The sequence below is a fragment of the Pezoporus flaviventris genome, unplaced genomic scaffold, assembly GCF_033815535.1.
Source record: "Pezoporus flaviventris isolate CSIRO_AGI_PZ_B2104156 unplaced genomic scaffold, CSIRO_AGI_Pfla_v1 ptg000002l, whole genome shotgun sequence".
In the NCBI taxonomy this organism is placed as follows: domain Eukaryota; kingdom Metazoa; phylum Chordata; class Aves; order Psittaciformes; family Psittacidae; genus Pezoporus; species Pezoporus flaviventris.
The window spans coordinates 22,717,617-22,741,475 of record NW_026892550.1 but is presented as its reverse complement, the minus strand read 5'-3'; the positions used below and the strand labels follow the sequence as shown (position 1 = coordinate 22,741,475).

The 23,859-nt window shown below is 34.5% G+C and overlaps 1 protein-coding gene across 6 annotated transcripts in view; it reads left to right on the top strand.

The window, feature by feature from the left end:
* ATP8A1 (ATPase phospholipid transporting 8A1) overlaps positions 1 to 23,859 on the top strand; it is a 114,127-nt gene that overhangs the window by 23,620 nt on the left and 66,648 nt on the right. For 3 of the 6 annotated variants that reach the window (XM_061471696.1, XM_061471729.1, XM_061471720.1), the window contains 10 exons: positions 3,903 to 3,972; positions 4,597 to 4,724; positions 9,212 to 9,323; positions 10,196 to 10,361; positions 12,747 to 12,874; positions 14,613 to 14,690; positions 16,042 to 16,130; positions 17,852 to 17,896; positions 20,524 to 20,596; positions 23,090 to 23,195. In XM_061471696.1, coding sequence (XP_061327680.1) covers positions 3,903 to 3,972; positions 4,597 to 4,724; positions 9,212 to 9,323; positions 10,196 to 10,361; positions 12,747 to 12,874; positions 14,613 to 14,690; positions 16,042 to 16,130; positions 17,852 to 17,896; positions 20,524 to 20,596; positions 23,090 to 23,195 — 995 coding nt within the window. Of the gene's footprint in view, positions 1 to 1,986; positions 2,061 to 3,902; positions 3,973 to 4,596; positions 4,725 to 9,211; positions 9,324 to 10,195; positions 10,362 to 12,746; positions 12,875 to 14,612; positions 14,691 to 16,041; positions 16,131 to 17,851; positions 17,897 to 20,523; positions 20,597 to 23,089; positions 23,196 to 23,859 lie in introns of all 6 variants that reach the window. The other 3 variants (XM_061471686.1, XM_061471709.1, XM_061471703.1) reach the window with 2 other exon arrangements.

The following is a 23,859-nucleotide window of genomic DNA, read 5'->3' as shown; positions in this document are numbered from 1 at the left end:
AGAGCCTCTGTGATCCCACTGAAGTTAATGAATGCAGTCATACATACAATTAAGAAGGTTAGGATCTTATCTGTTTCTGTGACTAGACTGTAGCGTAGAATAGTACCTTATTTATTCCATCTTCCGTCGCATCTCAGAATTAAGTGTTGCAGTTTCTAAAGCACTTTTATTATTATCAAGTGTGAAGTAGTTGCCATATAATACAGTAAATTTTCTCCACAGTCTGTCTTCAGTGCTAATGTTTGTCATAACTTAGCTGGTTTTGTATGGAGTATCCTCAATAAACCTTTACTTCTGCAATTTGAGAAGCATTTATAAATTTTATTGGTGCTTCTCCACCAAGATCTTTGGCAATATACCATGCAGCAAGAACACTTGTTCTGTTGGCCTGATAAGAGCTTATGTCATGCTAACCCAAGTGTCTTACAGGCAGAAAAGGTTACATCCTCTCAGACCAGCTTCTTTGAAATCTGAGTAAACTAAATTTGAGTCTTTGCCTTGATGTCTTCTCTTGTGTGCCCTTTTGGATTTGGAGGCCACTTGCATTATTACAGTGTTCTCCAGTTGTAGTTCACACACAGAAAATTATCAGCTGCCTGCAAAACCATTACTCTGAGCCTTGTCCCCCTTCTAGAGGAATCCTGTGTCATAGAATCATAGAGTGCTTAGGGTTGGAAAGGACCTTAAGATCATCTGGTTCCAACCTCCCTGCCATGGGCAGGGACACCTCACGCTAAACCATGTCACCCAAGGCTCTGTCCAGCGTGGCCTTGAACACGACCAGGGATGGAGCATTCACAGTTTCCCTGAGCAACCCATTCCAGTGCTGGTCACGCTCCTTTTGATGCAGTCCAGGATGCAGTTGGCTTTCTGGGCTGCAAGCACACACTGCCAGCTTATGTAAAGTTTCTCATTGACCAACACCCCCAGGTCATGTGCTGATATATTGAAGTAAGAGCTGCTACTGGACTTGGCTAAGATCATTACCTCTTTGTTTAACCTGTCTTTACTGCCCTTGTCAGAACACACTGTCCCAGCTATGACTGTTACTCACCTTGAGTTTTCCTGTTAGGTTTTCTTCTAGAATCCAGTTTTCAAAGGAGACTCCTTGAATCATGATTGCTTTTCTGAGCCCAGTTCAGGCATTTCTTCGAGCTACAGCTTCCTTCTTAGTTGTATTGCTAGGGTCCTGTTGCAGCCCTCCTTCCAGGAGAGAAGCCTGTGCTACTTAATGTTACCTCTAATGTGCTCTCTTTCTCATCTCCATGTGGCTGTGCATTCTCCAGGAAGACAATCTTATCAATTTTTTGCATTCCAGGTGTTTATTGGTCCCCAATTACACTTTAGGTTTCAATAGCAATGCAAGCTTGTGGGCTTGGTTTTAATTCAAACTCATGGTATTTGGTTCCTTTTACTAGCAATAGCAGTTTCTGGAGAATAAGAGGCTCTTAATTATTTTAGGAAATTATAATTTCTTACACCAGAAGGATACAGACCTCTGAGGTTTGATTCTGTTTGGTTCTTGCTAATTAATTGTGCTTGGAAATTTACAAAGCTGAAGCAAAACACAATAATATTCAGCATGTCTATATAGAAAAGGTTCTTATCATCAGACTTTCTGAAAAGTTGGTGGAAAATCTTTTGTTGTGGCTTTTATTTTTATAGATAATGTATGGAGTATCTAAAAACTTTGTCAGTTGAGAAATAAGCATAACAGCTTTTTATTTTTGCTGTACAGTGTCAATGTGTTCTGCAGCTTAAAATCAGTGCCTTAGAGTAAAACCATATAATTGAGTAAAAATATTCTAGCTCTTTTCTTTCTGACCTGATAAGAATAGATTTTGAAAAAATTATTATCAGACATTTTAATTAACATGTATTGTTTGAATAATAATTTCAATCTCTGTCTTTTTGTCCATTTTTGTTTTGTTTTTTTCCATGTCACTTATTTTTCTGTTCTAACCATTTTCAAACTGGGATGTGTAGGTGGCAGTAGGGGAAGTAGTGAAAGTGACCAATGGGGAACATCTCCCAGCTGATCTCATCAGTCTGTCATCAAGGTTAGAATTAATTAGTTTCACAGGAGATGTGTAAGTGGGTCCTCATATACCAAATATGAAGAACACTGCCATATTGATAACAGTTGCTTTGCTGTTCTGCTTTCTTCAACAAAACCCACACATTTATAAAATTAGAAGGGGTTGAGTTGATAAAAATGCCGATCATTAAAGTGTAAACACATGATAACACTCCAAGAAATCAAAATTTCAGTCCTCTTTGTTTTTGCACTACTGCCATGAAATTTTGTCAAACAAGTTGTCATTGAATAAACACACAGGAAGACACCAGTATAAATATATTTTTAATTCCTTAGAGCAAATTAAGAATATACATGTTTATACCAACCCACTATTTTCAGCAAAGAATATAGTTTAATGTTGGTAGGACTGGTAGAGGACCCTCTGCACAAACTGGATGTTGCACAATTTCTGCTGCATGCAGTGGCAAAAGCAGCACTGTTCTTGTGTATTGTGACAAAATGCATGTTTCTTAGATGTGTCAGCTTTATGCTATTGTCTGCCCTGTTACCGCACTTTGTTTTTCCCTAATAAATCAATGGGCCTGCCTTGATCTAATTGTAACTTACTTACTTTGGAGGTCACTGCTATCTGCTACAGTAATTACAATTAAGCATGCGTCTGACTTGAAATGGCTTTGCTGCCTCAGTCTGTTTTAAAAGTGCTTCACAAAAATACTGTTTGTTTTTATATTAACCAATAAAAATGCTAGAATTATAATAATGTTTTATACAAGTGATTCCATCCAAACAATCTAAATAGAGGTTATTTACATTTTAGAAAAGTTTGCCCGGAAACACTAGCCTGAAAGCAGTATATCACTTTTTAATACATTTGCTTTACAAAAAAATGTGTTAGAATAACCTACTTAATTTTATCCTGCAATCAGAAGGCACTGTTGCATTAAGAAAGGAAATTTTGCAAAACGCTTGGTGCTTGAATTTCATGCTGCAAAGAAGGAAAATATTAGAAGCTTTAGAGTGGTGTAGAGAGTAAACGTTTATTCTTTTAAGCTGTAAGGGGGTTTTATGACTCATTTCATCCTTTATAGGATCAAAACATCTATCTGTTGTAGATGTAAGGAGTAGGTGCTCTGTCTTCACGCCCAGAAAATGGGAGCTGATGAGTACTTCAGAAATCCTGGCCTGTTAGACATATACTTGCTTACTGCCTCCTTGAAGAAAAGTCATGTTCTGCTGAATCTCTGGTTTCCTAGTCAAGAGATCTGTAATGGTTGTAATATGATTTAAAGTCTAAAAGTATTTTACAGAAGATAAAATTGCTGCTGTGTTTCATATCAGAAAATTGTATTGAAAAAGTTTATTGCAAAGAATAAGCCATTTATCAGTGTTAAATAGATTAACCATTCAAGTAATAATGTTCTGCATAAACTTAAAACAATTTATAAAACAGCCTTTTAAATGTCTTAAAGGGCATATTTCAAAAACTGTAATGTGTTATATAATCTTTTATAAAAGACCCTTTTACACAAAGTCTTCCATGTCTAAACTACTGCTGCCTACACCAGTAGGCACTGCAAATGCACTACGCTTGTGTCTGTATCTTAATCTCATATAAAAACACAGAAAGCTTTTGCTGTATAAAGCATTTTTAGCATTAAGTTTTTAGGAATTTTTTTTTTTTAAGGCAAACTTTTCTGAAAGTGTAAAGTACTGCCATTTTTTACAGATTTGCCTGTAAATTTTTTTTGAAGATTTGATAAAAAAAAAAAATCTGATTGCATAAATAGGCATTAAGAGACTACAGAAAGTTTGTGAATTTTGATAGTATAATTTAAAATTAAGGATTTTGTTTTCTTAATAGTGAACCACAGGCTATGTGCTACATCGAAACATCTAACTTAGATGGTGAGACAAACTTAAAAATTCGACAGGTATGAATTTAATTTTTGAGAATACTGCTAATATTATTTTCATCTGTTGTTTATAAAAACTTCTTTTACAGCATTAATGGCTGGTTTAGAAGGTTGAAATTACAGTGGTTTGAATAAAAGGCTGCAGGTTATTGGCATCATAAAAGTTTTTGCGAATTAATTGTGGAAGGAATCGATGTAATCCTAAGTCATTCTTTGTGCTTTGTTTGGGGGCTTTTTCTTTGGAAAAATAGGTAGAAATATTAGTAGTTTGGGTATTGGTTTTGTTTTTAGAGGATAGGTGATAGAGAAACCGTGCAGAAAGAAGCTGGTAATGCCAGTGTTACCTGTCAGAGGCAAGGAGGGAATATAATTTTTTGACTGAGTGCATTGTCTGTATTCAGGGACATTCTTGCTGAGCTATATGACTGGTTACAACCCAGTCTTCATCATGATGCTGTAAGATACTAAGGTGACTTTTTCACTGTCTTTAGCATCCAGCAGTATGACAGCAAAGTGTTGCATTTCGATTTTGCTGCCATAGGGGTTCTGGTTTTCTAGTCTTGCACCATCAAATACCCAATACATACATTTTTATATTGGAAAGTGATTCTTACTGTAATGACAAACAAATTTTGTTTACAGGGTTTGCCACTAACATCAGACATAAAGGACATAGAAAGCTTGATGAGTCTTTCTGGCAGAATTGAATGTGAGAGCCCAAACCGACACCTCTATGATTTTGTTGGAAACATCAGACTGGATGGGCATGGGTATGTAGATCCAAGGAAGATGACCTCTTGGAAGATTCAATCTATCAGTAGATTAATATATGTTACTAAACTATTTAAGTTAAAATATGAAAAGTAAAGTCTGTTCTGCTAAGACGAGAAAAGAAAACATCTTTTCTGATATATTCTTTATTCTTAAAAAAAAAATATTGAGGGATAAAAACTTACTTCTAGTGTCTAGAACTTGAATTTTTGTACTGGTTGACCTTCAGAAAGCAATAGCTATTAACAGTAGATGAGAGTGCTATTAAAATTGTAATAGTCATGGAATGTGTTTCTAGTAACTCGCTTAAGTATCTGATACCTCCTCTGTTAAGTTTCTATTATGGAAGCTGAGTAGAAGTAGTTTTTCATTGGTTTTTTTTTTATTTCTGTTTTCTTTTGTTTGTCTAAATATGGAGTGAAATTGAGTCCATCACTGTATACCTCAAATTCTTACAATTTGCTACCTGAAAGACATATAATACCTTAGCTCACTGAAAGTATGTTTCCATAACAATAGATTGCCTCAGTGCAATTACAACATACATACTTGTAAAACTGCTTCAAAAATTCTTAAAATACTTAAGTGCCAAGTAAATATTGATATTTAGAGTCCTCTGTGGGTTTAAACTGAATGTGGTACATTAGGAGTATAAAGTTCATTGACAGATCCAGGATTGTTGAGTCGCTCATTCCCAAAGATTTACAGGATTTCTTTTTTCTTTGGTAGGCATGTATTTTGCCATATACAGTGTTACTTGTGTTTGTGGTTTTAGAGTGATATGTATGGTGCTAACTAATTATTAAATACTTTTTTTTTAACTCCTTCCCCTTAATATTCCTTGTTTTATTTACTGATTTCTTACAGATGCATTCCGGGAGTTTTCAGTCGCAAGAGTGTGGATCTCTTATAATTCCACTGTACTTGTCGTTAAGAAGCGAAAAACATTTACCTGTAATTCTTCTCTGAAGGTAATAGTTATAATAGATCCACACATTCATCTTTCCTCCCTGGCTAGAGGGAAAAACATACTTTTCAGTCTAATTATTTAATTTTAAGAATTAAATTTCTCTAAAAAGAAACCTGGAATGTGCTGATGGCCATTATGCCTGAAGAATGTGTAGGAGCACGCCATCTGCTGGTCAAGCAGTTTTTCATTTGTGAAATTCAGTTTTGGAATATTTTGAATATAGTTCCTGTGCAGTAGAATAGTTCCGAAAGTGTGGCTCTAATATAATATTTACCTTCAGTGAAAAAGAATTGCAGGTAAGTAACTCTTTTTGGATTCTTATTGCCAGCCCTGAAAAATCAGAGATAAGTTCTCTTTCTGTCCATATCGGAGGTAGCAAAGATTCATCTAACCGGTAGACATTCAGATCTTTAAGACCTTCCTACCAGATTGTGTAGCTGCAGCTGTTGCAATTTCCAGTTTATCCACCGCCATCTTAAAACTTTTGCAAAAGTCATAGAGAATACTTAAAATGCATCTCCCTCTTCTTTCTTCTTTTCCTTTAGATAACTCATTGCAGTGCCAGAAATGTTGTATTTGGATGATTTTTTCAGTCTTTTCTTTTTACCTTCATGGGAGAGCAGCTCAAAAAAACAAAGGTCCTCTTTTCTTTTTTTTCTTTTTTTTCTTTTTTTTCTTTTTTTTCTTTTTTTTAATTCTTAATATTCAAGGAGGTAGAACCTCACTACAGTTCTTTTGCCTTATGGCTAATCTGTGGACAGAAGCCAAAAAGGTTTTCTTTGTATCCTCCAAAGTATACAGCTCTTTGTTGTGCTCATGAATATCCAGAAGAACCTCAGCTTGCTTTCAGTCAATGAAGACAGTTAGCTATAAAAAGAAGAAAAGTTCCTTAGCTTGGATAAATGTGGAATTATAATTAGACAATGGCTCAGAGAGGAAGGGTGAGCAAGTTAAAAGCAAGGGCAGATATTTTTTATACACACCTAAAGTAAATGTTTTCCTGAAGGCATTCTTAAACAAAGTTTAGGTAAAAATGAAGTATGAAGACATTCTGGTATGTAAGCCTTCAAATGTGTCTTAGGAATTATGAGTTCTTAATATACCCTTGACAGCTCTGGCAGGAAAATATGCTGAAAGGGTAATATTTCCTATTGAGAACATCCCTTACTGAATACAACCCAAATATGTTGCTGATGAGTTCTTAGTTATGTAGCATACAAGAAGAATCAGATGAGTTGGAGCAGTTTTGACAAGGCTGAGACTGGGAAATAGTGACTTAATAGCTCCATCAAATCATCACACCATCTCCTTATTAGAGAGTTACTGAGGATTGTTAGCATGACACCAGGTAGATCTGGACATTCTATGCCCCTGGTTGTTTTGCTGTGTTTTCCTTTCCTTGGTCTGTGCACCAGGTCTCCTGGAGACAGGTCCCATTGGACTTGTTCTGCAGTCCCAATTAACTTCTGATTGTCTTCCCAGTAACAGACCTTTAAGGATAAATTTCTGTCCCAAGGTGCAGAATTGGGACAGTTGGAGAATTTGAGAGACAGTGTCCCAGTGGAAGAAAAGAATCAATGGATCCTGCAGTAGAAAAGACTTTATTGCATATTGTTCATATTTCTTAAGAAAACAAAGAGGAAGATACAGGAAGAGTCAAAGAACTCCCGTGACTCTTCAAAGAATACAAAAATTAAGAGTGGAAGGTTTTGCCTTCTGCCTGCCTAGACCCTCTTGAATTACTAGAAGGACCAGAAAGTCGTTTGGCCTTCCAGAGAAGGTCGATAGTCGAAAAGGTTTCCAATCTGTCCGTGGGAGACTTGCATATAATGAAATAAAGTTATTTTTCTTTCTCCTTCTGTGGCATTCATGTTAGTGTTAATAGGCTAATAATATTTAATTATTCTTGGAATGAAGGTAATCCATCCCTTATCTGAAATGTTTGCCTGTTGTCTGATGGTCCAAAAGACTTTGAATCCTTCTGCAAGAATGCAAATGGATAAATATAAGTTCAGAAGCAGTCTTTGATGGCAACAGGAGTCTCTCTTAATGATTCTTGGGTAATTTAAACCCCCACAGTTCCTTTCATACTTGAAAAGACATTTGTTCTCTTAATTTTGCCATGATATGAACAAATCTGAAGTGCAAGAGCAGCACGGGTCAGATTCAGAAAGCAAGTAAATCTCAGTATGTTTTCTATTTCTGTTTTATTTCCTGATGCCTTCTTTTGATGAAATGCCTGCAGCTGGAAATATATTCTGTAACAATATCATTCAATTTCAGTTGCTGAAGCATACATAGTTGGTGGGGAGGATGATACCTTAAACAGCCAGTTTGCTCCATGCTAGTTTCCTCAAAAGTGAAATAAGCTGTAGTGGGGTGGCATTTGTTGGTTGGTCTGGTTTTTATGGAAGAACACTCTTTTTTTTTTTTTCTCTAGTTTCTGCAAGAGCTGATTCAAAAAACTTGTATTGCCACTGCTAATTTTAGGGGAGGAAGAATGTGCTGTTTCCTCCTGAATGCGCTCTTTGAATCTTAAAAGCTTGTGTGTGAGAGGAGGGAAAGGGGCATGATGATCCAGAGGAAATTACTACTTGAAATTTATTTGCTGAGACTGACTTCATGATCTTTGTGCTACCAAAAATGTTACCAAATATCATTACTTCCTCAGACTTTTTATAGCTTATATTTCAGATATAGTTGCTGTCAGTAAGCAGTTTGTGATCTTCACAATGTGTTGGTTTCAAACTGTAGAGATCATAGTTTTAGATAAGAATGCCAAACAGTAGAACACTATCGACAAGTCTGAACTGCTAGCTGGTATTTATAGAAAGGAAAGTGCCAAAATAGGGTATTGTTTGTCCCAAGAAAAGAGTAATGATAATCTATTTTTTTTTCTACTTTAAGAAAAACCTGAGCTACAGTATATGAATTAAGTCAGCTGTCTGAATTTAATAGTTAAGTGTTTACAATGTCTTTTGAGGTTTCATAGCTTATTTACTCAGTGCAGTTCTAAAAGAGTAGCACAAGTAAATGTAGCTGGTTTTGCAGTTTAAAGAAGGTGAAGAAAATATGTTGTGAATTTTAAATAATTATGTTCATAAAGGACATTTATTTCACTGGAAGAGTGGATAAAGTTAAGAGTTCAGAAAATTATTTAATTTGAAAATTGCTTTGGCAGATTTTTGTAAGAATAGACTTGGGGAAAAAAGCTTCATAATTATAAATCACAGGAAAAATAGCCTTTTATAGTTTCAGTATGCTAGTAGTACCATATCAAAATTAGTAGTCCATAGACAAAATGAACTGGTAAGTAATATTTTTCATGCTTAATTTCCTTAGGCTTGCTTTTAACTGACAAGTTTTCTCTCTGTCAACACTCCCCCGAAGTTAACTATGAAAGTTAGGCTCCTAGCATATTTACTGTCTAAATTTTGAAAATTAGTTTTAACAACTGATGGTAATGTTATTCATTGACATTGTTTTAATGCTAAATATAAAACTCCTTCCTTCTAGTACTATTCCACTGGGAGCTGATCAGATTCTTCTACGAGGAGCTCAGTTGAGAAATACTCAGTGGGTTCATGGGATAGTTGTCTATACAGGACATGACACAAAACTTATGCAGGTTTGTCACTTAGATTTTTTCTAAATTACCTGTTTTGTTACATTATCATGTCATTACACAGCATAGAAAATGGTGTCAGAGAACATGGCTAGACTTAATATAGTAGCTGAAATGTCAGTAATAGAGCATCTTTCTTATGAAATAAAACCAATAAAAAGAAAGTACTTTCTTGTGATTATTAGTTGTTTAGCTACAGAGTAGTTTTTCCATTAGTAAGCATATTTGTTGATTCTGTTTTTGTAATTTATGTTTTAAAAACTGTTAGATTAGCAAGCTGGATCATTATGTTTGCCTGTTCATCTTTTTTTATTTTTGACTGCTCCTAAAACTGTTCTCTGGTATAGCTTTCTTTCAAGTACAAAGGTAAGCAGTCTTGTCAGAAAACAAAGTGAAACTTTATTTGCAAAATGAGGTGGGAAGAGAACCATTCTCAGACTATGAAATTACTTTTCCTAGTGCTGTTTGAAATATCGAAATTCAGATGCATTTGTTGACAAAAAATAATGCTTTCAAGTTGGCCATGCATATCTCTTATTTATTGGTTTCCTGATTTGTAAAACAGTTACTTGAAAAAGTTTGTATTAGCAATTGTCTTCTATAGCGCTGGTAAGGTGTATGCATATTCATTTTAATATTGTTAGCTGTTGCTGTTATGAGGTTCTGTGTGATTGTTTAAACTGTAATACAAACTAAAGCTCTAATGTATAGATTTATAAGCCTCTTTTTTTTGAGGGGAAAAGTTACAGTATTTATTATAGTGATGTGTTTGGAAGAATGCTTAGAAAAGAATGCAGTAACATGCATTTTGAAAAGCAAAAAGTGTATACCTCTTCTAGTATTTAATAGCCACTGTTGGTTTATATCTTTTACAGAATTCAACAAGTCCACCTCTTAAAATGTCTAATGTGGAACGAATTACGAATATTCAGATTTTGATTCTGTTCTGCATCCTCATTGCTATGTCTTTGATCTGCTCTATTGGTTCGGCTATATGGAATCGAAGGCATACTGGAAGAGACTGGTATCTTGATCTAAATTGTAAGATGTAAAATAATATATTAATATTTTAATGTTTCACTTGTCTTTGTGTCAAAAACCACAGTGTGTTTTCTATCAGTCTGTCTGTATTGTTTGTTGACTAAAGTAATCAGGCAGGGTATATCACAGGGAGTATAAAATTACCTTACTGTGCTATATGAGCTCTTGCTAAATTCAAACCAACATATCTTTCAGTCTCTACATCACTGCAGCTTTGCAAGGTCTGTATCAACACTCCACTGGTGTAAACAGTCAGCTTCCTAGACATCACACTAAAGCTATTTTCAGCTATTACCAATAGATTACATTTAAAGCTGTAGTGTCTTTTCTGAATTTTCAAACTCCCTCATTCCAGGAAACTGTGCTGTGGCTTTAGAATTTTTACTGTACAGGGATCTAACTAATTACTGGCTGCAAACATCAAGTTTAGCAGACTGCTCCTAAAGAAGGTAAACCAGAAATATCTCATCTAACATACTGTGCAGCTGTACTCATGGTCGATGCAAGGCATATATGATGTTACTTGGGTCTTCATGCCAGGATGCAACATATTGATGTAATTTGACCCTCCACGAGGAAAAGAGATTTAAAGGAAGTTTTCATAAATATACTTTATGGTCAGTTATCCATGTTTTCAGAATTTCTTATGATAGGCCTAGAGCCTTCTTTACTTTGGCAGTAGAAGCAGAATTAGGCTTTCTGATCTTTAAATAACAGTCTTGAATGCAAAACTGCTGAATGTGGTCATCAAAGTAGGGATTGTGGAGTAATTTGATCAGTTTTTAAAGAAAAATCTTACTGTTTGAAGGCACTCTGCTAAAGTTCTTGTTAAACAAAAGCTGTCTGCATTTATGATTAACTTTTCCTTACTGAGAACCTTGCTTCTCTTCTTTTTGAGAGATCTATTTAAAGAAAGAAACTTAACTTTCATATTTGCATTGTGAGATCAAAAAAAGTGAATATTGACAATTTCCAGTAATATAAGAGAATTGCATTACATGTGCTTCATTTGTTATTTTTTCAGCTGGTTCTTTTTTTTCATTGTATTTTTTTTCTTTTCTGGGAGATGTGGAAGTTTTCAGAATATGGTGGTTAGCGCAGTAGTGAAGTGGTTCAGAAGCTTTTGGTTTTATTTTGGAAAAAAAAGGAAACATGAAATAGTGGCCATTGATATTTTCTGTGTTCTTCAAGTGATTATCCTTGACAGTCTATTGCCTGATATATGCCCCATGATTAAATGAATTGTGTTGGGTTTTGTGGGCTACGTTCAGCTCATAGTTGTTCATGTACCAGGTAATTTTAATATGTAAGAAACAATTTATTCCCCTTTCCCTGCAGTTATTTAATTTTTATGTGGTAATGAAACAGGTTCCCAACACTGCCACATCTTTCTGAATGCTTTTAGCATTTAGTTAGAACAATCTGTTGCCCATGGATGATAAAAAAAAAAAAGTAGTAACATTAACAATAAATATCTGAATATTGATTTATTTACTGGTAGCAATAGGTCAAACTTCATCTGATTTTTGTAGTCACCCAGATTATCAACGTCAGGGTGTATGTTAGCTCTCTGGTCTTTGACTTGTACTTCCTTTGATGCTGGAATTGATATTGATGAAAGTATCCCAAACCTGCTGTCTTGGATCTTAAGAGTAACAACCAGACCCACATTCCGTAGAGAGCAGAAACCTGTCTGGGTCTGCTTTTCTTTGGCTGATCTTTGAATACAGACAGGCATGCTACATCTTTCACCCTTTTGCTGTACTGGAGAGCAGACTGCTCTTTCTCATTCACATCTTCTCTGAAGTGCTACTACTAGAGTTATCTAAAGCTTTAAAAGGAAAAAGTATTTTAAAACTGCATATTAATATTCACATTTCCAGTTCTGTTGAAATTTGGTTAAACTGTAATTTCATCTCCTTCTTGTATGGTGTGAATTTACCTTTTTCATCATATTTTGCTGGGTTGAGGAGGGGAGTACGAAGGTGTGAGGGTGAGTGGAAAAAAACAACTCATTCCACTACACATTTGCCCCCTTTAAAAATATGAAACTCTAAAATGTAGAATTTGGTTGCTGTATATAGATATTCCCAGATTATGATCGTAAAATGTAGCAAAAGTGGGAGTGGCTGGTAAAAATGCTTTTTAGAAATTGGAGAAGATGGCAAAGATCTCTAAATTTGAACTCCACTTTATAATAGAGATCGCTAAATCTAACAAAGTTCACATTTCTAGGCAAGTGATACTATATTTAATTCTCAAGTTTCTTCTTATACACAGGTACTTTAAAAATCAGGAATTAGTGCAATACTCTGAATGCACTGTATATATATACCTTTAAGTCTAATGTTTAAATGCTTTTTTATTTGCTTTGTCTTTTGGCAGATGGTGGAGCAAGCAACTTTGGATTGAATTTCTTGACTTTTATCATTCTCTTCAATAATCTTATTCCAATCAGTTTGTTGGTTACACTTGAAGTTGTTAAATTTATCCAGGCGTATTTCATAAATTGGGTAAATATTATTTTTACAATATGCATTAACTTCTAAAATCAAATGGTTTACAAGTAAATGAAATGATTGCTTCTTAGAGTATACATTTTTTTCAGACTTTTTCTCAATGTAAATATTGAAATATTTTGTTTATTAATACTGGAATCTGAGAAAGTAATAAATGGGTTGATTGAGTAATTTTATACTTGCAGCAGTCGTTTTTGGAACCTGTTTTTTGTGCTTTGTGTTTTCTTATTACTAATATTCAGGTATCAGTTTCATCCAGAATGATCAAAAGAAAGTGTTTTGCCGTCCAGTGAAGTTTTGTCCAGTTTTATTTCTTCTTTCTAAGTGTAGCTCATGTTTTGTTGGGTTTTTTTCAGTATTTTGCTGTGTTTTTTGTTCCCACTGGTTTTTGTACAACCCAATGGTTTTAGTACAAATCCAGGGTCTTTAGTATTATCTCTTGAAAAATATATAAAAATCACATTGGCTTTTTTTTTAATTTATTTTTTTATTATTATTTCCTTAATGAATTAGTGGCAGGTAAAGAAGGGTTTACTCTCTTTCTCTCTTTGGGGTGGGGGTGAGGTATTCTCCTTAAAGCTGTGTAATTGTGCTTAATAGCATGCCTTCAATTTTTCCATTTTTTTCCCAAATGTAAATTATTCATATAATTCTGAACTCCTTAATCTGATTCCTTCATCAACTGTATGAAATGGATTTCTGTATGTAAGATATGTCATGCAGATGCAGATAAAAATGTATGTGGAGTAGCCGTTGAAGTGTATGCTTGATTTTAATAGTTCAGTCTTTTTGTGAGCCACCAGCTAGTTCTAATTTCTTCGGGTTTTTTTGTGCTGTAGAACAAATTGTTGACAAATAAGAGAATGTAATTAAAGTCTTCCTTCATGTTCTTTATTTTAAAATAAATATTCAACAAAGGCTCACCCATTTTGAATGTGTAAATTGCAACTGTTTATACAAATCCAAAAGATGGTTTTATCTTCTGTTCCCCCCCGCCATGTAACTCCATGGTGGGATTAGTTGTCTTTAATTTATCTTAATCTGGGACTCGGGGCATTATCTGAAACCTTGTGTGTGTGCATGTTGATATAGGGAAGTTGGTCATCTGCAGTCTGTTGCACCACATTGCCATACTTCATAATGTTTTAATCTTTTGCTGTATTGAAAAATACACTCTGATTTATTTTATTCATTCTTTAACAAAAAAGGAAAAAAAAAAACAACCCAAAAAGAAAAAAAAACACACTAAATCAAACACACCAGTTATAATGTACCCTACATTTATTGTGTACTCTTAAATTTATCTTTATGGTTTTATCTCAAGGCATGTTTATCTTGCTACTTAGAAATGACTGGTTGTGTATACAATATAAATAGATAAGACCTACTTCTACGTGTAACAATGTAGTATTTCTGCTTGTTGCTAAAACAGTTTTAGATACACGGGTACAACAGTTTTTCAATAATAAGGATCACTGGAAATAATCAGTAAAATCTCAAAGAATCATACAGATTTTTTGTTTTCAAGAGGAAATTTCTTCAGGGGACTCTTGGCACTGATCTGATTGTATCTGTGGTTTCCCTTGTTGAAATAATCATAAGTAGATAACTTGTATCATTTTTGATCTGCTCTTCTACTCTTACATTTTCTATTTATATGCTGAACTTTTTTGTAATAAGTTATGGAAGACTATTATTTAATTTTTTTTATTTTTTTTTTTTTAATCTGCAGGACATAGATATGCACTATGAACCTACAGACACTGCTGCAATGGCTCGTACTTCCAATCTCAATGAAGAACTTGGACAGGTAGAAAAAAAATTACTGGTTCTGACTCTGTGTGTTGAAATTACTCATAGAATCATAGAATAGCCAGGATTGGAAAGGGCCTTAAGATCATCTCGTTCCAACCTGCCTGTCATGGGTAGGGACACCTTGCACTAAACAATGTCGGCAAATTTTGTGAAGATTTATTCCAGAAAACTTACATTATTGCCGTAGTCTTTGTTTATTTCTGTTCTCTTCCTTTTGTCAGATATTTTTAAAAACACTTTGCAATATGTGGGGAGTTAACAAAAAGAGCAAATCTCTTTTCTGAAGTACATAAGGGCTGCACATAATGAAGGAAAGATTTCCCCCAAGAGATCCTCAGGATTTAAGAAAGGCAAAACTTTGTTGCTTTGGTTTTGGGAAAACCAAAGTTGAGTTTTCTTGGCTTCAATTCCTGCTTTCCCGTTGTGCCCACACAACAAGAACAAAACAAAACAAAAAAAATACAGATGAGGCATAAAACTGGCATGCAGGATTTCTTGTAACTGCTGATTTGGCTAAATCATAATCCCTCAAAAACAGAATCTTTAAGTAGGAAATGCAGAATAAATTTTACGAACACATAGCCTTATTAGCTTCTTATATAATGCAGTTAATGCCTAATTAAGAATACTGTGAGGTTTTTTTTAATGAGAAATAAATTTTAATTTAAATTTAATTAAAGTTGAGGTTTACCTTTGACTAGTAGAACCTTTGCTTTATCACAGACCATTTAATTTCTTTATAGATTAACTTTCTTCTTAAGATTAAGTTATAACAATATTTAAATATATCACAGATAAATTTATTTCAGCTTCAGTTTTAAAATACTCTAACTAGTAGTTTCCAGAGAGGAAGGGTCTACGATGTTAGGGAAATAGGAGAGTATGTAGAAAGGAAGATATTTCATCTATTCCTGGAACTTGGCATTTCTGAACTTTTTTTTTTTTACTGATGTTTTGGCTTTAGGAAGATATTTCAGTGTCAAGAGGGGTTAAATACGCATGTAGACACTTCCCTTTTACTGTATTGCTTTCTGTCAGAAATAGAATATTTTATTAGTATAGACATTGTTCTTCACTGGTTTCTTGCATTTCAATAAGTGATGGAGAGCTAAGTATACCACCATGTGCTGAAGCAAGCTTAAGCTTCCTGACATCTCAGTTGATTAATATGCTTGGAAATGGGTATCTGTCACAGGCACAGATTGGTTACTGGTTGTTGGGTTTTTTTCTATAAACTATGAAGACTGCAGAACTGGTAAAAATACTTAGTGTGTTGATAGTCATGAATTGCATTAAATATCTAAATAGCTGCTGAATGTTGATGTGTAATGACTTTTGTCATTTAGGTCAAATACATATTTTCTGACAAAACGGGTACTCTGACATGCAATGTCATGCAGTTCAAGAAGTGTACTATAGCAGGAGTTGCTTATGGGTACGTATTTTTATATACTTTCCATTACCTGTGTACCTTTCTTTTCCTTTCCATATGCACCTGTCTGTTTAATACAGTTAAAATAAACTACAGTTAAAATAGACTTAAGCTTTGCACTATCTAAAACTATAATTCGGTGTGTGGCTGTGAAATGCTACTTACAAGAGGTATAATCACTTCAGTTATGACATCTCTTTTTGCAAAGAGGAATAAAACTAAATTTTAGAAATCGAAGGCTTGCTGCTGTAACACAACTTCCATCGGCATGGAAGCATGAACTACAGTACTGTAGCCACCATCCAGATGGCTTTTATGAATCCTGTTCTAGTGGCATAACTCCAAATATCAATTCCTATTAAATCTCTCCAAATAAAGCTAAACAAAGCATTTTACTGTTTCTTTGTCAGCAGGTGCAGCCAGCTCTTTTCAACAGAATTCATAAAAGCCTCAAACTCTGAGGACTGTTTACTTGGGAAAAAAAAATATATAGTAGAGCAGTAAATAAGGCAGAAGTACCTATATTTTAAATGCCAGTGTGGCTTACCAGCATGTGAGATGCTGGACCTGGGCCAATCTCAGTGCATTCAGTAGCTGTTCATTAGACACCTCTAGTACTAGGTAGAGAGGAGGCTGTGGTCATAAAGCTTTGGGCTTGTGCTAAAGGTGTGATGGCTTGGCTTTTGTGGCTTTATGATTTGGATTCGTTTAAAAATCCTAATTTTTGTGAGTCTGATCTAGACTTTTGTTTTTTAAAAAATCTTAAATCTTTAATGCATTAACTATTCTGATGGGTTTTTTAGTTGCATTAAAATACAGATAAGTGTGTGTGGTTTTACATATACATATACACACACAAACAAATACACATATATATATATGGCTCAATTTCAACCACTTGACCTAACTCTGTGACTTCAGAGAAACTGCTGTGAACTGTTTTCGAGCTCTTTGTATAGCAGTTTTTTAAGATAAAAAGTACCTTAATGGTCATGGCACTTAAAATCAGTATTTGATAATCTGGTTCAAAATTTCTTCGTCTCAAGTTGGTTTCACAAATTCTAAAAGTTCTCCGTTATGAAACATGGGTGTGAATGTAGTTTTTAGGAAAAAAAAAAAACCACCAAATTTTTCTTACCAGTTTTCTGGTTAGCACTGCTGTTTAGAAAGCAGTTTCTCTTTACAGCGAATAGCCTTACATCATCTCTTACAGCTACTCAGAGAACAGAGTCACTCTGTTTTTCTGTATTGATGCAAATAAGAAGTTAGGAACACAGGGAAGGGTAAAAGTGACTGTTCCATCTCCTGTGCTGCTTCTTTCTAAGTGTGCTATAAATTGTGGTATGTTTAAACCTGTGTCATCACAGGGCAGAGTCCTTCATGTGCTATGGCTGGCTGTAACAATGCATACATACTGAAATATAAAGCAATATTTGTAAATAGGGTGACTGTCTTTATATCTACTGATGTAAGTTATTAAGTAGACAAGCTTTCAATTGAAAAAAAAATATAGTATATAAAGCCTCAAGAGAAAAATCATATATTTGCAGTATTTTATTGTTATCTAGGCACTAGCAGAATACTTTGTTGAAATACCTTTAAAACTTCTTTTTTTAGTAATTTGATTTCATTAACTAACTTCTTTCTATATATAACCAAATTTTTTAGCCTTTGTGATTCTTTTTCCTTTCCCTATTTCTGTTCCTCCCTTACTTCTTGTGCAGCCACTGCCCTGAGCCTGAGGATTATAGTGTTTCTTCAGATGATTGGTAAGCTCTAAAAATTATTTAGTGTGTGGTGTTTGCTGAAGATTCAAGCTTAAAAACACTGAGCAAGATTTTTAGAAACAGAGCTATATGTGACATATTTTACTCAAATGTTATTTTAGCTTCAAATTGTTGCAGATTGACAATCTTACACAAATTTATGCCATCTATGGCATATTCTGTGGCATTAGGTTGTGTACTCTGGAACAGAATTGCTAATAGGATCACTGAGATACAGTACAGTTATTTTCCTGACAATCCTGTATGATTCAGAATTGCTTATTGGAGAGAAAGTTTTAAAATTTATTAAGGTAGCTGGTATTAACTTTTATCACACTTTTCTACTATTACTTAGTGATAGGTACCTGGTATTAACTTTTATCACGCTTTTTTACAGTTAACTTAGCAGTAGGTTAGTAATAACCTCTGACATGTTGGAATGCAAAGTCCGTATTTGAAAGTGAAAATTCGATAAGTTATTGTTAATATTTTACTTCCTATAGATAGTTTTAGAATATTAGCACTACGTGGTTCTCAACTGCGTATCAAACAAATACTCCTGGGGTCAACGTTAATCTCTTAATGGGGAACTCCGGAAAGACTTAAGTCCTGGCTTCCTTGCTGCTACCATTTGCATGATGCCTTGTACTACTTCATCATACTTTGTTAAACTAAGTATTTTCAATGCCATTCAAATTAGATCAGGATAAAAATGTCATTTACTTAAAATATCACTGTTGTATTTTTTGAAAGTTACAGCAAGATGTGTCACACAAAACTATGGTGTTGTCTTATGTTTAAAAAGTTTGAGATCAAAAAAATTGCATTGCTAAAGTAGAATTAATAACTCTTTCTTTAGATTATAAAAAAAAAACAAAAAAAAAACCCAAAAAACTGGAAAATACCCCCCACGTGCACATGAAAAGTGGCATATATGCACAACCCAAAGTCTTAGCTGACCTGTATATCCTCATTTGATGTAGCAGCAAGGTATTTCTTTGAAAGATGAACAAGTGTGCTTGACTGCGAAAGTGTTGATTTCATTAAAATAATACAATACTTAAATGAAATTAAGCATACTTGCTTATAAAATATTTATGAAATAAGGCTGGTTTTGGCTTAATCGACCTCAAAATCTTCATAAGCATATCTGAAATGTGTGAACTGAGGCCTGAACAGTAGTAAAAAAAGGCAATACTTCCCTTCTATAAGCAATTAGTGCCTTGTAAATACTTACGAAATAAGAGACTTAGGAATTTTTTTGTGTGTAAATCTATTGCAATTAACAGTCTCTGTTTGACAGTAACATTTCTAGTCCTAAAATGACTAAAGTCATTAATTCCAAATCTTTTAAATATTTTTTTTTAATTAGAAAGAATTGTGTTCCTGTTGGACATAACATATACCTGCAAAAGTTCTTCCTTTTTTTAGCACTGAGAATCTGGAACGTATTTTGAAGTCTCTCTGTGAGAAGGCTTAAAGCAAACAAAGTATAAACGTTAGACGCTAACCATATTTAACATATCTGAAGTTGTTAGTATTTGACACTTCAAGATCTATTTGCTTTGCATTTTTAAAAAAAAAAAGTTTCAGTGAATAAGGATGCTTTGAATTTCTCACTTTAATTATACATTTTTTAGAAAAAGTAGTTCTTGAGTGGCTGTATAGAAGCCATACTCCTCCATGGTAGTGCAGGACTAAAACAGCGCAGTTTTGGGTTTTGTGGAGAACCTTTAGACTGCCTTTGATGTATATGGCTTATCCTTCAACTTAAATCACAGAATGTGTTCACTGTCTTGCAAGATTATGTGATCCAAGGCAACATCCAAAGTAAATGGAAAAAGAATACTTTCCTCCAAATGCATTTTACTTTTCAGCACTGTTTTAGTTCCCTGAGTTTCAAACTCCATTAGCTTGTCTCAATGTACTCAAGTCAGCTGCAGTAACAAGTCTTCCTAGAAGTATCTAGTTTTGAACTCTCAGCTTCAGCCAGAAGATTTATGCAATTTGAGAGATGTTAGTGTATGACTTTGTTTCTCCAGAACCATCTCCATCTTGCATCTCTTCAGTCCCTACTTCACCACTGTTGCTGTGTTCTTTGGCTGTTTACTGAGTTCCTTTTGGTTGTGAGTAATAGAGAACAAACCATCTTCATCCAGACTTCCCTGATGTCTGAATTCAGTTTGCTTACTTTGTTCAGATACCAGACTTTTCTGAAGCATTTGCAAACCTATTCCAAAACTGCTGATTTCTCAATGAAATGTTATCTCTTCAGACATATCTTTTTCAGACTCCCTACTGTAATTGCATGCTAGAGATCAAAAAGCAAGAAGCCACAGTCTTAACATTGTTGATATATTTTTACTTCATCCTGCATTAGTTGAAGTCACCAGGGAAACTTCCCTGGGTTTAAGTGTATTTCTATAAATTAAGGTTTCTTAAAATTAGATGAGCTTTGGAGATGTGAAACAAGTACCTTTTCATTTCTCACAGTGTGTGATTGCAGCCTTTATTGTAACAGATAAAAAATAGAATTTGTGCTAGACCTTAGCATGGTAATGTGGATGATTTGTATATGAATTGTCAAGAATGTGCTAATGATGTTCTTTTTTCTACTGAATTATTTTTAGGCAGGGCTTACAAAATGGAGAAGGAAAACCATTTAGTGACTCGTCATTACTGGAGAATCTTCAGAGCAATCATGTAAGTTATATAGAAACAATTACCATTGTTTTGTGAAATCAAACCACTACTTTCTGTAAGTCAAGATTATGTCCTTTGAAGGAAAATAAATAAATTATATATTTACGTAAAATAGAAATGAATACTTGACCTCATGAATATTTTTATAATTGTTTGTTGTCAATACATATTAGATATGGCCCTTCTTCCCCCCCCCCCCCCCTTTTTTCTTTTTTTGGAAATAGCATGATTCAGATGCTATGAATCTGAAATACAATAGTCTTACATTCTTCATTCTGTGGGTGTTTTAACATTATTCTTGCTGTCCGTATGATGTCATGACATCCATCAAAGCTTTCAGGATCAGTCAATTTAACTTCTGTCCTGACATGACCTAGTATTTCTGCGCCCAGGCTTAGACAGGAGTCAACCATATACGTTGTTTTTGCGTACATGCTTCCATGAGGTTAGATCATCAGTTCAGATGATGAGATGAAATGAAATAGACATTGTAGAGGCTGGTATTTACCCTAAAAAAGTCAATACATTTCACAGAAAGTCAATAGCTTAGTTTATGATTTGACAAAGCAACAGTACTGTCCTTCCATTTTCTGTCATTTGTACAAGGGATGTTTTTGCCTAGTCATAACCAAGAGCACCTACCTTTAATAGTGTAGCTGTTCTGTTTTGGAAGAGGGTAAATAAATTACTTTTTTCTTTAATTTTTTTTCTTCTCGGGAAGATAATTTCAGGGTAACTATCAGACTGAAGTATTTTATTACTAAAGCAGAGGGGGCTCTTACACTTACTGCACAGGCTATTTTTATCTTCAGTGATAGGAACAGACTGCTCAGAAGAGGCATCATCCTGTTACTGCTGTTGTCTAGAGTGAGCACACTTGGTGTGCAAGTGGCTGAATCTTAAAAGTTTTCTGCTAGATATGTAGTATTAAGGATATATAATGTGAGCATACAAGCTATAAAAATGCATCTGTATACATCTTAAAGTTAAAAATTTGGGCACACATTCAAAGACATTTCACCACTGTATGTTAAATGTGTTCTGAGGTGCTTTGGAAAAGAATGTGTAATTCAGGCTTCTGAATAAATCTTAGAGGATCTGGAGGCCCTCAGTGGAAGAGGATAGGAGCCTGCTTCCGTTAATGTTTCTGCACTATCAAATTAAGTTAGGTTTTCAAAGATTATTGTATTTTATAGAGTAATTGTGCTGCTATCAAATCATAAAATCATTTAGATTGAAAAAGACCCTTAAAATCATTCAGTCCAACCATTAACCCAGCACTGCTAAATCCACCACTAAACCATGTCCCTAAGCACCACGTCTACATGTCTTTTACATACGCCCAGGGATGATGACTCAACATCTTCCCTGGGCAGTTTGTGCCAGTGTTTCTTTTGGTGAAGCAATTTTTCCTAATATCCAGTCTAAACCTCCCCTGGTACAACTTGAGGCCCTTTCCTCTTGTCCTATTACTTGTTACGTGAGAGAAGAGACTGACGTCCACCTTGCTTTCAGGTAGTTGTAGGGAGCGACAATGTTTCCCCTGAGCCTTCTCCAGACTAAACAACCCCAGTTCCCTCAGCTGCTTCTCATAAGACCTGTGCTCCAGGCCATTCACCAGCTTTATTGCTCTTCTTTGGACACGCTCCAGCACCTCAGTGTCTTTCTTGTACTGAGGGACCCAAAACTGAACCCAGTGTTCAAGGGGCAGCCTCACAATATAATAAATATGCTACCAAAAAAATCATTGATTGACGTGGGTAGCTGCTTTAAGTTTATTTAGGGGGAATGCTGGCATTTCTCTTGAATATCTATTCAGGAGTTCATTCATTTTGCAAATTTCAGCTATAATAATGTTTTTAGCTGTATTTGTCAATAACAATCAACTAGTTTTCTTGTACACACTCTTTTCCCCTCTTTTGGCTAAATCAATTGAAATTGTTTCAGCTTTGTAGACTCTAAAGTGCCTGAGACATTCATTTAAATTTCTTTAGAAGCTGACTGCTTGATCTTGCATCGTTTTCCGCATGGTTTACAGGTTTGGTTGCTACATCTTTGTAAAGGTTCTTAAAAAGTGTTATCGAATACAGTAGTAGACAAAAGTAATGTAAAAGGGAGTATTTCTAGTAAAAAGCCAACTTCCAAAGAGACAACAGTGAGTAAAATAAAAGTCTTTCAATACAGCATTCAGACTTACCTTCCCTATAAAATGCTTATTGAAATCTTAATTGTAATAGGTTTCTGATTATCTGCTTTTGATTGTTATGATAGCAAATGACACTAAATGGTATGTATATAGACAGTATTGAAGTCATTCTGCATGCTGAAATTATTGTACAGATAATGTCTGTTTTGTTTAGTTGTTGGTAGTTTTTAAAGAAGAGGGTAAAAAAATCTTTCATTAGATTTTACATGACTATTGTTTGTCCATATCTGTTATTATATTTCAGTTAGTTATTGCTTAATCACACTCTGACATTATATCTTTTTTAGCCAACTGCACCTATAATATGTGAGTTTTTGACAATGATGGCAGTGTGTCATACAGCAGTTCCAGAAAGAGAAGGTGATAAAATTATATATCAGGCAGCATCTCCAGGTGAGACTCAGATAACTGAGTTAACGTAAAGTATTCCATTAACTCAACAAGCAAATTTTATGCAACATTTGTTGGTTTGTGTTGTTTTTTTTTAAGTATCTTCCAAAATTAACAGAGGATATATCCATTAAAAAAAAAAAAAAAAAAAGGAATGGGTGTCAGTTAAAATAAGTTTTATCAAAAAAGGGTTTAGACTTCTCTAATTTGCTTTAGAAAATACATATAAATGTCCTGGATTATGTAAGGGCAAATGGTGGTTAACCATACAGAACTCCTAAGGTGGTGGAGCTCTGAAGGAACTGCTGAAATGCAAATAGAAATCAAAACAGGAGACAGATTGATGTCCTTGCTTGTGAATCTGTTCTTTACTTGGTAACCATGATTTAGATCAGAGACGTTTGTAATCAAAAATGAAAAATGTTTTTAATAGGCTAAAAGCTGTGATAAAGCTCTACTAGAGAGTAACAAAAGATTATAGTGCAAAAGGTGTGGTTCAGGCTTACTGTGGTTCATAGGCAATTTTTTAATTCAGGAAGTGATGAAGCAAGGCGAAATGATTAAAATATGCTCAGCTTTGCTGCACTGATATATTATAACAAGTTACAATGGGAGAAATGGTATGAAGTGCAGAGTCTCCAGCCCTCATATTCTCTGTCTGCCCCAG